The sequence below is a fragment of the Arvicola amphibius genome, chromosome 3, assembly GCF_903992535.2.
Source record: "Arvicola amphibius chromosome 3, mArvAmp1.2, whole genome shotgun sequence".
In the NCBI taxonomy this organism is placed as follows: Eukaryota; Metazoa; Chordata; class Mammalia; order Rodentia; family Cricetidae; genus Arvicola; species Arvicola amphibius.
The window spans coordinates 126,897,188-126,911,334 of record NC_052049.1 but is presented as its reverse complement, the minus strand read 5'-3'; the positions used below and the strand labels follow the sequence as shown (position 1 = coordinate 126,911,334).

The window sequence follows — 14,147 nt, the reverse complement described above, 5'->3', positions numbered from 1 at the left end:
ACTCTTAAAAGTCTCACAAATGAGTTTTAAAATGTATGGTCTAAGATTATTAAAATTAAAATTAATTAAAAAAAAATAAAGTATCAATGTCATTTGCTCATTTATGTCAACTGTTTTTGTTCACAGGAAGTGCTTCTGCACCACTTATACAATTTTGATGTGTCAATTTACTTAAATGTCCCTACTATTCTTTTTCTAAGATTTATTCTTACTATTTTTATGGGGTATATGCCCACAGAAGCCAAAGATTTTTGTATTCTCTAGACTACGAGTCAGAAGCAGTTGTGAGATACCAGCATCCTCTGAAGAGCATTATGCATCCTTTTTTTCTTTTTCATTCCCTCCCCACCCCACCCCCAGACAGGGTTTCTCCATGTAGTCCTAGCTGTTCTGGAACTTGCTCTGTAGACCTGGTTGGCCTCAAACAAAGATCCACCTGCCTCTGCCTCCTTTGATCTGCTGGGATTAAAGGCGTGCGCCACCACTGCAAGAAGCAGTATATATTCTTAACTGCTGAGTCATTTCTCTAGTCCCTCTTCTACAATTCTTTCCAGCAGCTTCTATTGCTCCAAATGCTCCTCAAATGAAGATCCATACATTCAACTTTTTTCCTTGTCCTACTATAACCTTCTGGCTTTTCCTTTGTCTCAAAACCTTGTTCATTATATTTGATCCTGTCCAGACTATGCCCTTGCTATAAACAATGAGTTAAACAGTGAGTTAAAAAATCAGAAATTATTTCACAAAGCTTTTTTTTCATTTTCCAAAGTTTCTCTGTGTAATTTTATTATCAAACTATTTATCAAAATTTCACTGGACACCTTTTATATGGTATCCAAAATGTTCACTCCTTTTTCTATGTCTCATTTTCACAGATAACAGCACCCAATCTCCTTCCCAAAGCATAAAAATCTTTACAGTCTAGCACCCAGGCTGAGGTATGAGGATCTGAGTTCAAGGTCAGACTGGGCGGCCCAGTAAGAACTTGTCTCAAACTACAAAGCAAAATGAGACAAAGGGGAAACAAACAGTTTACCTAGCTCCCAATTCCAAAGAACACTTTAATTACATCCACACTCACAGTGCATTTTTGTAAGTCACACCTTTGAAGTCCAGTTTAATTCTTATTTTAAAAATAGAACTGGGAGATGGCTCAGGGGGTAGAAGCACTGCCACCAAATCACCAGGACTCTCCAAGTCCTGGTTGAATTCACTCTCCAAGATCATCTACATGGAAGATGACTTGCACAGGCGTACCAAAGAATGAATGCCCACACACATATACATAGAAACACACATACAGGTAAATAAGTGTATGAAGTTTTTTTTAAAAAAATGTTTATTTATTATGTACATTGGGGTTTTGCCTGCATGTATGTGTCTGTGAGGATGTCAGATCCCCTGGAACTGGAGTTACAGATCACTGTGAATTGCTATGTGGGTTCTGAGAATTGAACATTTGGAAGAGAAGCCGTGAACTGTCCCAAGAAAGTTTTAAATAACAAATAAGATCAGGGGTTTGCCTAGCATGTGTGAAACCCTAAATTTAATCTCACTGCCACTAAAAGGAATGTACAGAAACATTACCTTAAAGCAGTGGTTCTCAACCATCCTAATGCTATGACCCTTTTTAATACAGCTCCTCATGTTATGGTGACCCCAACCATAAGATTATTCTCCTTGCTACTTCATAACTGTAATTTTGCTGTTGTTATGAATCATAATGTAAATATCTGATATGCAGGACATCTAATAAGCAGCAACCCCTGTGAAAGGGTCATTTGATTCCCAAAGGGGTTGCGACCCAAAAGCCACTGCCTCAGAGCCAACAAGGAAATGTTTCATAGCAAAACTACATTGAAAAAATGAAATTTCTTGTAAGAGGCTAATTTCTCAGGAAAATAAAACTCATGCAAAATAATCTTAATTTTTTTTTTCTTTTTTCTTTTTTTTGGTTTTTCGAGACAGGGTTTAATAATCTTAATTTTTAGCAAGTAAATTAACTGTGGAGCATTTATATTTAAGGATTTTTCTTTCATTTTCTGTTAAACTTTGGCATACTCACAGGTTAAGCTCTGTCAACACATACACACAAAAATCTGTTTCTCTAATACAGACTCAATAACTATATAAAACAAGCCAAGAAATATGTTCTAATATAGCCACACGGCCTTTCCTCTCTGGCCCTGGACAAATTTGTGTCTGGTATTTCATTCAGTCAATGAAAAGATTAAAGATATATAATCTCCTTAGGAAAGACTTTATTCAAAGGCATGTTCCATATTCTGGTCAAATAACAGTTGAATTACATTTAAATCTGTTACTTGACGTTTGTCATATTATTTGTACCATGGCTACAACTGATAAGGCTTATCTTTCTGCTCTTCATTTTAGTTCACCCTAAGAGTGAAGATAGTCAACAGCAAACTGTCAAACAAGTGAAGCAAACAGCACTTGACAGAGATTCATGAATCACCTAGTGCAGATACTGGCATTGTTATGAGCATGATGTTCACAACTATCAAGAATCACCTAAACAAAATGGGTTCTTCAAATGCAGCTGCTAACAATAAAATTAATTAGATTCTCTATTTGCTCCCACTTAACAGTATTATTTATCTAATCTGATAAATTTCAAGATGAACATATTACATTTTTACACTCCATCCACATTCATTCATTCAGCTAACATCTGTAAACCTCTTGAGTGTCTTCAAGGTACTACATTTTACTTCTCTTACAACAATGATATTCTATGAAAATTCTGGCCATTATGAAAACATATTTATTTCCTGGGATCATGGAAAAATCTCCCAATCAAATGGAAATATGGACTTCCTCAACAGAGCTTCAATTGCGGCCACATGGATGGCACAAATCTCTGTAAGGGACCTTCAAATGACCTATTTATTTATATTCATGATGACACAAGCCTTAACAAGTATTTAATAGTCACAAGAAGAAAACAATCATACAACTTTTTTGTTTTTTTTTTTTTTTTTAAATTTTTGGTTTTTCAAGACATCGCTTCTCTGTAGCTTTTGTACCTGTCCTGGAACTCGCTCTGTATACCAGGCTGGCCTCGAACTTACATATATCTGCCTGCCTCTGCTTCCCAAGTGCTGAGATTAAAGGCTACCACTGCCCAGTACAATAATACTACCTTTTAAAGATAACAGTAATGGCTAACTGTCACTGAGACTTGAAATATTGCCAAATTGGAATCCAACTAGCCTCATTTAATCCTTACATCATCCCTAAGGGCGTAACACTAATCCTCATTTCACAGCTCAAACTAAGGTTTGCCTTACTCACATCACTCAGCTATAGAGAATTAGAATTCAAACCCAGTTCTGGAAAGATATAGCTCAATGGCAGCATGCTTGCCTAGTACATATAAAGGTTTGAGACCTAGGACCAACCAAGCCCACATGCACACGCACACCAAAACAAAAACAAGCAAACAAACAAACAGCTGTAAGTGTGTTCAAAGCTTGTGCTTTAGATCACATTATACTGCTTGGTTTAACATTCAATTTTAACCTAACATTTTGAATATTTAAAATCTATGCCTTACAACTGTATTGTTGGTAGGTAAAACATACAAAAAAGGGAGGGTACCTGAAACTGTGGTCTTACAAATCTAGATATTTATATGGAAAATGAAATCTACTTAAATCCCTATGGCAATAATGGGTCAGACTCCTTGTGGAGTTAAAAGGGATGTTGTGGGTCATCTAAATTAAACCAAATTCTTCATTTGGGAATAATGAAAACTGAGCCTTTTCAAAAAGCTCTACATGCCTAACCTAAACTGCCACATTTTTGACTCAGAAGCAGTGACTCTACCAGATTTTCCAAAGCATTATTTTTAAAAAATATTTATTTATTTATTTATTATATATACAATGTTCTGTCTGTGTGTAAGCCTGCAGGCCAGAGGAGGGCACCAGACCCTATTACAGATGGCTGTGACCCACTATGTGGTTGCTGGGAATTGAACTCAGGACCTTTGGAAGAGCAGGCAATGCTCTTAACCTCTGAGCCATCTCTCCAGCACCCAAAGCATTATTTTAAATAGATAATCTGAATGTCTAACATATCAGTATTATATGGAACATGGTATCTCTTTCTGAAACACTGTATAAAGAGTAAACCTTTATAGGACATAAAATCAGACTATTACAGGACTATTATCAGTAGCTTAAATATTTTCACTGAGACACAGTGCAGAAATGACATCCTTAACCATATTAACTCAAAAGTAGCCATCTCTTTCTTGATTTCAATTTGCATTCATTAGGATCAGCTACGGGCTCATCCTCACTTTACTAGTCTTGTCACATGACTAATCCAAGCTCACTTCAAGGGAAAAGCTGTACTATGCTGTATTTAGAACATGTTACCACCGAGAGCAGCCAGATGAATCTTTTAGGCCTATCCAAAAACCTTGCCTTAGTTGCTAGGAAACTACAATTTACCGTATTATCAATCATCAGAAACAATTTATGCCAGCAGAGATTAAACATCTCCGATCAAGAATCTCTCACCTATAAGTGCTATTCCATACATAACTGAAATCAGAATTTTACTCACACTGTTTTATTACACAGATGACTGACAGAGCAAGCAATCGGGCTAACGCTACCATTTCCCTTCAGACCTTTCCACTTAAGGAGGAAGGGGTGGGGATGCCCACCCACATCCTTAGGATGTTCAGTGTAAGAGACAGAAAAACGTTTCCTTTCTGACCCATGCAGAAACAAAGCCATAGCGCATAAAATTCCCTTAGAATTTGATAAAGTGATTTTTTTTAAATACTGTGATATATTTTCACGGTAACCTCTAGCATTTAAAGTCGGTTTCTCTTCAGAACACTCAACTCCACTGACTCTGAGTGATTTTATTTTAATGAAAGCCATTTTAAGGTCAAACAAGAGCAATTTTAATTGTTTTCGCGTAACAACGAATACCGAGATTAAAACAAATTTATGGATCCCTATCCCTAATCCACGTCTTAAAATTTTTTCATATAAAAAAACCCTTCAATCTCTTAACAGTTGTTTTCACAATAGCTAAAATAGGTTCATTATCCTTTTAAGTTTGTTTCTGAAAGATCAGTTCAGCAACGGAACTGTGACAATGCTGTCAATCAGAACCTGTCGTATTTAGCTCCACTGTATCTATTATCTTTCACCCTCTTCTCTAAAAAGCTCCAATTCCAAACTCCATTCTCACTTTCACTGTACTATGAACACATCCCAAAGGCCACATCCATGTTCCTCAAATAACATTTATTCGTAGTCTTGAAACTTTCAGATCTCAAAAGCCCACTTAACTCCATATCGCTGCCATCGCTCAACTGCCCTCAATCCCACCACTGCGGATGAGACTGTGCCCCAGCCCTCCCTAATGGCCGAACCAACACCATACTGCATTTGCCACAACTCGTCCCCTTCCAATGTATCCACCACGCTGCAAAGCAACATTACACCCCCGACTTCCTGCATTTTACTCCCTTCCCTTATTTTTCGTCTTCCCCCACACCCACCTCTATACCCGGGCACCCTTTACTTCTCTGTTTCCTCTACCTCAGTTTTCATGCTTTCCCCCATCCTCTGCTCATTTTCCTCTCCTTATTTAGAAACTCCCTTTTGCTTTCCCAACCGCTACCCTAGAATGCCCAGCACTCCACCCTCTTTGGCAAAACCCAGCCCTCTTCCCCCAGCTCGTTTGGAGACACTGCTGCTTCTCTTTTCCAGGTCCCCCACTGCAGTCAACCCACTCCATCATCTTTCCGCCCACCTTCCCTCTACCCCCAAATCCAAGATTCCCCTAATCCCTTATAACCCCTCTCCTTAGAGACTCAAGCAGTCGGCTCCCGCTAGGTTTTCTTCAGGATCCTTCTCAACCCAGCTTCCCCCGCCTCCCATTTTTCAGGATGTCACTAGGGTTCCGGAGCCCCAGTAGAATCCCGGGTGTCAGCGCCCGCGGAGCCCGGTTCTCTCGCCGCCAACACCCCTCCGCCGGCTCGAACTCGAACGCCTGTCTCCCGCCGCCTTCTCCAGAGCCGCCCCCGCTACTCCAGCTCCTGGTGAGCGCAGAGCCCCACGCCGCGGACCTGTCTCCAGCGCCCCGGGCTCGCACCACAAGCGACGCCTCCACTATCGACGAAGCGCCTCCTCGCCTCAGCCCGGCCGCCCGCTCCCGGCTCCGGCAGCCCCCTCAGGCCTGGGCCCAGCCCCTCTGATTACCGGAGCCCGGCGCCCCCGCCCGGCCCGCCCCCGGCCCCTCGGCTTACCGTTCTGAGCAGCGCCTGGCCCTGGGAGGAGCGAGCCAGAGACCAGCAAGAGCGAGAGGGCCAGGGCGCTGGGGAGCGAAGAGCCCAACATCCTCCCTAGCCGGAGAGCGCGCAGCGAATGGGCCGGGGCCGGGGCCGGGAAAGGGAGGGGAGGGAGGGAGGGGGCGGGCGAGCGCGCGAGGGAGTGAGCGAGGGAGGCTGCCGCGGCCGAGCTCCGTCCTTCCCCGTCCTCCTCCTACCGCCGCAGCGCCTAAGCCTCGCGAGACCTCCACTGGCGGCCGTGGGCGGTCCAGGAGCTCCGGCGGCAAGGCTCGCGAGAAGAGGCCCTCGCCCGAAGTCCCCGCCCCTGCGGAGGCTGATTGGCCTAGCGCAAGGGAGGTCACGTGCAAAGGGCGCTTATGGCCACGTGATGGGGCGAGGCGGGGACTCCACCCGCCAGCTCTCCTACGGGGGAGGACGGAGGAGAGCACGGGAGAGTACAGTTTTCACCTCGGTGGAATCCTGGTGCCCATAAATGAGAGGAAGCATTGAGAAAACAAAATCTGTCCTCCACCCATCCTGCCTTTCATGCGTTACCGCTCTAAGCTTCAGAATGGATACACCAGACCCCGCTTTTAAGCTTCCTGTCATTGTCCCTTATGAAAAACCTGCTGTTCTTCCTTCTGGACTCTGACCAGAGACCGCTAGAGGTGTCTGGCCACAACCTCTCTGCCTCCTGTTTTTTCCCTCCCAGACAGTGTTACACGCTTGCTGTGCCTTCCTGCGCGGACATCTGTTCCCTCTGCCTTCAAGTGTCCTCCTTTTACTCCCTACCTATACCCTCCCCACCCCCCTTTGGCCTTATTTTAGCTTCACAGGCTCTGAGGGCCCAAAGTTAACTAGTCTAATTGTAGGGCCATAAATACAATTCTACAAGGAAGTCGTCATGTATCAAGTTAATAGCAGAATCTTTGGTAGAAAAACCCGTAATAGTTTCCACTCAGTTCACAGTTTAGCCTAGTCTACCAGAGATTAGAAAGAGTCTAATGACCCATAGGAAACGGGTCAGAAAAAAAAAAAAAAAGGAGTTTAGACATGTTGCATGGAAATTAGAGAAATGTCTCCTTTGGGGAAAGAAGATATTGGGGAGATGCCGTAGTCGGTAAAAATGCTTGCTGCACAAGGATGAATACCTGAATTCCCCAGCATAAAAGGAAAAAGATGGCCACAGGGCCACCGCTGTAATCCCAGCCAGGAGAGGTGGAGAACCGGAAGACCTGCATGAACTCCAGCTTCAGTGAGAGAGAGAGAGACCCTGCCTCAAAAACTGAAGTGGAGGATAATTAGGGCAGATACCCAGAAGAGGCCTAGCCTCCAAGTGCGGGCAGGCTTGCTCACATACGCACACACGAGCACAGGTTTGGGGGAGCTGGCTTGCTAGTTTGTTTTCTGCACCACCCTCAGCACTTGTGGTTAGCAAAGGAGTGAGTCACAACAGGCGTCCTTGGGCGTGTCTGTGACTTAAACATGAGAACCGGTGAGCTGGTCTGCTGACCTGACTTTAAACCCTTTGAATAGAGAATTGGGAGGAAGGAGACCTTCACAATCCCTCCAGCTTTCCCAGAAACTAGACAACTAGTGGCTACAGACTAAAGGACTAGTGCTACAACTGCAGTATGCTCACAGAGAAAAAGCTGTTCAAAACTTCGTGTGTGTGTGTGTGTGTGTGTGTGTGTGTGTGTGTGTGTGTGCGCGCGCACACACACAATAAAAGGGCTGGCAGGTATTTTTGTCTGAACTAAGGCCATTCTGCTGACATCCTGTAAGGACAATTATCCAGGCTGCCTTTAGTGAAGCCAAGATTCTCAGCTGATGGAAGCTTTGGTTGAATGCAACCATTCTGCCTCCTAGAAACCATAACAAACATACCTATTTTATCCTTACAATGAGAAATCCTTACAGAATTATCATTTGTAGAAGAGGAAACTGAGGCTGAGATGGCATGGTTTGCTCAAGAGCTCCAAGCATAACTGTTGATGCCAGGCAGTCTATTTTCACTGGCAGGCTTATTTTAGAAGCACATCTCCTTGCCCTCTTGAAGTCGGGAGTGGCATGTGACTGACTCAGCCAATGAAATTTGAGATGTGGCATGCATTTTTCCAATTGAAGCATTCATTTCCAGGGTTTCCATCTCCTTTGCCTTGGTAATAATGAGTAATGATTATGATAGTGAAAATGCATGTCAACAGGAAATGTGTATCCACTTAGATTCTTGAGTTAACACAATAAGCTGAACCCTCATGTCCACCCACACAGAACAGATAACATCTCTTGAGTTAATTATTGAGATTCAAGGATGTTTGTTCTTTTCCACTTTAATTTTTTTTATTTTACATATATGAATGCTTTGCTTGCATATATGTGTGTGCACCATGCAGTACCTGTAGGGGCCACAAGGGAGCATTGGAACCCCTGGAACTGGAGTTACAAATGGTTGTTAAGCGTCCATATGAGAGCCTAGGACTGAACCTGGGCCCTTTGCAAGAGCAGTAAGTATTCTTAACCACTGAGCTGCCTCTCCAGCCCTCAGGGTTGTTCTTACTGTATCACTGGGATCTATGAGTTAGGCATCTTTGCCCAAGTGGCCTAATTATTTCTCTTGACATTATCTGTCAAATAGAGACAATGATCATTGCAACCTCAAAAGACTGTGATAAGAAAAACTGGGTAAGTTTATGTGCAATGTTTTGAACCATTTCTGGCGTGTGGCAAGATTCCAATGTTGATCATGACACCACTACAGCTCAGACTCCAGCCTACAGTTCTCCTCCCCACTGCCGCGATGTCATGACTACAAAAAGTGAATCAGGGATCTCCTAACTATGAGTGCTACCAATCAGCTCTCAAAAACACTCCGTTATAAAGAACCCTTTTACCTAGAAGAAAATGTCAGCAAGTCCCATGTGACAACAGCAGTATTATCGGTTTCCTTTCGTTGTTAAAATACATAACTAAAATCTCCTATTGATTCGGTAACTTAGTTAAAGGAATTTAGAAATGTAGGAGTTTTGTTGTTGTGTATGGCTTACAAACTAGCTGAAATCAGACATAGTATCTCACACCAATACTTGGGAGGCTGAGGCAGGAGGATCACTGCAAGTTCAAGGTCAGGCTAGACTTCGGAGAGTGAAACCCTGTCTAAAAATTAAACTAGTAATTATTTATACACACTAAAACTCCAACTGCAGGATTTTTTAGTTCTTTGTAATGTAATCAGAAGAGCCCTAGAGGCCCTCAAAGCTCAGACTGTAACACGTCCAGCCTCCAGGGACTCCCTTGGAAGTCTTCTTGCCAGTGTTGGTAGTGCTCCCTTGTGGGAAAGCCTATAATTCCCAGCTGGACTTCGCTTGGTTTGGTTTGACTGATTCATTCTGCCATTGGAAGGTTGGTCAAAAGAATATGGGAGTTCCTAGAGGTGACCTTGAACTTCCTAATGGTTTTCACTCTTCGTCCTGCCCAGATCTTTTTCTGCTCATACCGTCCCACTCATCTTGATTGCTGTCATCTGACCTTCCGATCAATGTAATCTTTTCCTTGCCCTTTCCAGCTCTTTGCACTGTCTCTGAACTCCATATGTGAATTCAACGATCATGTGGACAACCTCTTCAATAATTTGGCGTCTCTGTTCTTTTACCTTTTCATTTCCAACAACCTTCTCACTGGAACCAACCAAGGTTTCACTTGAAACACTTTAATCATGCCCTTCAAAGGAGATTGTGAAAGTATAGTGCTCTACTCTCTGCAAAATGACACCTACAATTTCATTTCACCCAGACTGCTGATCCACAGATCCCACCAAGTTCTCTCCCTTCCATTCTACTTTTCCCTCTTGGTCAGGTTTGGATGAAGTGAGTCCTGGGTTCATCGCTTTAACCACTCATATCCCCAGTAACTTCCTGAGACAACCACAACCTGACTGAGAACTAATGTCTGAAAGGGGCTTTCATGCCTGCACCTGAGTGTGAGTTCATTTCCTTTTATTAAAGAAAACAATTTTAGCCGGGCGGTGGTGGCGCACGCCTTTAATCCCAGCACTCGGGAGGCAGAGGCAGGCGGATCTCTGTGAGTTCGAGGCCAGCCTGGTCTACAAGAGCTAGTTCCAGGACAGACTCCAAAGCCACAGAGAAACCCTGTCTCGAAAAACCAAAAAAAAAAAAAAGAAGAAAACAATTTTATTTATTTTATTTTATGTGTATGTATGTGCACCATGGGCATGCAGTGCCCATTGAGGCCAGAAGAAGGTGACAGATCCCAGGAACCAGGCCATTGTTAGCCAACATGTCACTGCTGATAGCCAAACTCAGGTCCCTAGCAAGAGCAACAGTGCCCTTAATGGCTGAGTCATTTCTCCAGACCCTGAATTACTTCATTTTCTATGCACAATCTCACACCTCCAAAGGTCACTCACCCTTGTCCAGCAAGCCTATTCTGTATGTGGTGGCCTGAATTTGCATCTACATTGGTCACATACAAGGAATGCTTTGTTTTCTACCCCATCCCAAGTCAGATTTCATCAATTCCAAGTACTCATTTGCTGAGAAGACCAGAGATTCTATTTTGGTCATTATGAGCCCTTCTCCCTGTTTCCAGGGCAATAGGAAATTCCTGAGTTTCTCTTTGATTGATTGTTTCATTGGTTTGCAGTTGTCAGTTGGTTTTTTGTTCATGTGTTTGTTTGGCTTGGTTTATTTTGTTTTGGGTGGTAGTTTAAGATTCAGTCTTATACCAGGCAGTGGTGGCGCACGCCTTTAATCCCAGCACTCAGGAGGCAGAGGTAGGCAGCTCTCTGCAAATTCAAGACCAACCTGATCTACAAATGAAGTCCAGGATGACCAAAGCCATTACACTGAGAGAAGCCATGTCTCAAAAAAAAAAGAAAGAAAGAAAGAAAGAAAGAAAGAAAGAAAGAAAGAAAGAAAGAAAGAAAAAGAAAAGAAAAGAAATCAGGGGGGCTGGAGAGATGGCTCAGTGATTAAGAGCATTGCCTGCTCTTCCAAAGGTCCTGAGTTCAATTCCCGGCAACCACATGGTGGCTCACAACCATCTGTAATGTCGTCTGGTGCCCTCTTCAGGCCTGCAGACATACAGGCAGAATATTGTATACATAATAAATAAAAAAAAATAAATAAATATAAAAAAAAAGAAAAGAAATCAGTCTTGCTCTGTAGGTTGACTTGCAATCCTCCTGTCTCAGCCTCCCAAGTGCTGGAATTAAATTCATGCACCAGCATTCCTAGTTATTCCTTGATTTTTATGCAGTCTGTAGGACATTTACCTTTTCATTGTTTTCATTCTATGTAAATGGATATTTTGCATACATTTATGTCTGTGCACCATGTGCCTGCAGTATCCACAATGACCAGAAGAGGGCATCAGATTTCCTAGGACTGAAGTTACAGATGCCTTGTGGGTGCTGGGAATCAAACTGGGGTCCTGTGGAAGAGCAGCATTGCTATTAACAATGGAGTCACCTCTGCAGCCCAGACATTTACTTTTTTGTTGTTAACTTTGGCTAAGGCTGATGTGTACACTGCCAGAAGCACACAGTCTCCTGAAGGTAAGTGTTCAGCACTCCCTGTCAGTTCTTTGTCATTGTTTGGCTTCTTCCCACCTTGAAGCCTCGCTATATTTGGGTAGGCATGCATGAAAGTCACACCACTCTATCTTCTGTACCTGATCTATTTCTTGTCCTTTAAGTATCATTCCTTCTACTATAAAAACAAACACCTAAAGGAGGTAATGTATCATGTGCATTCATTTAGCCATTTTAAAACCTGGCAATATCAAGTGTTTTAGAGTTGTGCATAAATTAAAACTCACATATACATAGTATGCCTGACCTAACAAAACTACATTGGAGACATTTGGGACTATCTATACCTGTATTTTTATATATTTATAGATAGATAGATAGATAGATAGATAGATAGATAGATAGATAGACCCAATTTTAAAATGAAAGTGAAATAATCTCATAGCCAGAGAAGCCTTGTCTAGCTGCTCTGGCTCAGTTAAGCCTCCCCGATGTACATACTCATTGTTCCTTCTATCTTTTTGCAGCTGGGATCTGCTATTTATTGATGGAACAATTTCATTTGCATATGACTTCTTCTCTAAATATCCATAAGGATGGAATCTTGACCCAGTCCTAATAAAGTACCTGGCATGAGGTAGTATTGTCTAAGATACTTTTCCTGGGAAGAGACACACACAAATACTCGTGTCCTGAGAGGCTGGGGAAATGGCTTTATGCTGGAATGCATACGGTCCTAGGTTCAACCCCCCTCCCCCAGCACCACAAAAATAATAGTATAAGCAAATATAAGCTCTGATAAGTTTGTTTCCCACCATTGGTCCTGGCGTGCTTCTTATGTCAGAATTACTAGTGTCTGTGGTCACGAGTATACATATTCTGTATTTTTCTGATACTGAGATCATCTCAATGTTATTGCCACTGTGATGGTGGACAGCAAATAGTTGAGAGTAACCAGCATGGTCCTGCCTTGTCTTGTGATCTTCTGAGCAGACTTGTAGCCTAGCATGCATTTTCTACTCTTCATAGTAAGCTGCGGTCTGGAGTTCATTGACTTGTCCTCCTGTCTCAGGTAAAGGAAGGCCTCAGCCTAGAACATAGAGAGGACAGTTCAGGAAGTTTAGTATCCATGGTTCCAAGTACCAACTGCCTCACTCTTCCCACTGCCTCAGCCTCTTCCCAGCAAAAATGACTATCAACCTTCAATGTGCTCTGTCAGACAGCCTGATGGTGGGCTTCTCCACTACATTCTCTTCTAGCGATAGCATTTTGTTTCTCTGTCTCTTGCAGTTTTGGTCTCCAGGAATTGAAAGAAGGGATATTTATCCCTTGGGTTAAAACATAAAGGGGCATGTGTCCTCCTCCCTAAGGCCATAGTATAGGGGCTGCTGTCTCTACAGGGAAAGGGGATGAAGCACAGATGGAGGGAGGGAGGGATGGTTCTGCCTCCATAAACTGTTAATAATTGGGTTACCGGCCCTCCATGTTCCTCCCTCTTCTCTGTACCATTGAAAACTAGTACCAAGCCATGAACGATACAGGTTGGCTTTACACATCCCCACTTCCCATCTAGAACATCAAGCTTATTCTAACAACCTCTTATCTGTTGTACCTTCCTACAATTGAGAAAGTATTTCCAAGCGGATTTTAGTGCTACATGCCTTTAATTCTAGCACTCAGGGGGCAGAGGCAGGTGGATCTCCATGAGTTCAAGGCAAACCTGGTCTACAGAGAGACTTCCAGGACAGTCAGGGCTATTACACAGAGACCCTGTCTGAAAAAGCCAAAAAACAAACAAAAAAACAAGCAAACAAAGCATTTCCATATTATCCATGTGATTATCATTATGACCATTTTCATAAAACAACCAGTGCATAGAAAGGAGAATAACAGGGCTGAAGAGACAGTTCAGAAATTAAGAGTACTGACTGCTCTTTCAGAGGTGCTGAGTTCAATTCCTAACAACCACATGGTGTTTCACAACCATCTATAGTGAGATCTGGTGCCCTCTTCTGGCGTGCAGGCACATGGAGACATGGAGGCAGAACACTGTATATGATAAATAAATATTTTTAAAAAGGGTTAGCATAATTTTTTAAAAAAAGCTAAGCGGTGGTGGTGCATGCCTTTAATCCCAGCACTCAGAAGGTAGAGGCAGGCGGATCTCTGTGTGTTTGAGGCCAGCCTGGTCTACAGAGCAAGTTTCAGGACAAGGCATCAAAGTTACACAGAGAAACCCTCACAAAAAAGAAAGAAAGAAAGAGAGAGGGGGAA

The 14,147-nt window shown here is 42.8% G+C and overlaps 1 protein-coding gene across 1 annotated transcript in view; it reads right to left on the bottom strand.

Annotated features, from left to right (window-relative positions):
- Nptn (neuroplastin) overlaps positions 1–6,452 on the bottom strand; it is a 70,217-nt gene extending 63,765 nt beyond the window's left edge. Inside the window, exon 1 of the mRNA XM_038322487.2 lies at positions 6,302–6,452. Within this exon, the coding sequence (XP_038178415.1) occupies positions 6,302–6,392 (91 nt within the window). The 5' untranslated portion in view covers positions 6,393–6,452. The remainder of the gene's footprint in view (positions 1–6,301) is intronic.
- Between the last annotated feature and the right edge of the window lie 7,695 nt (positions 6,453–14,147).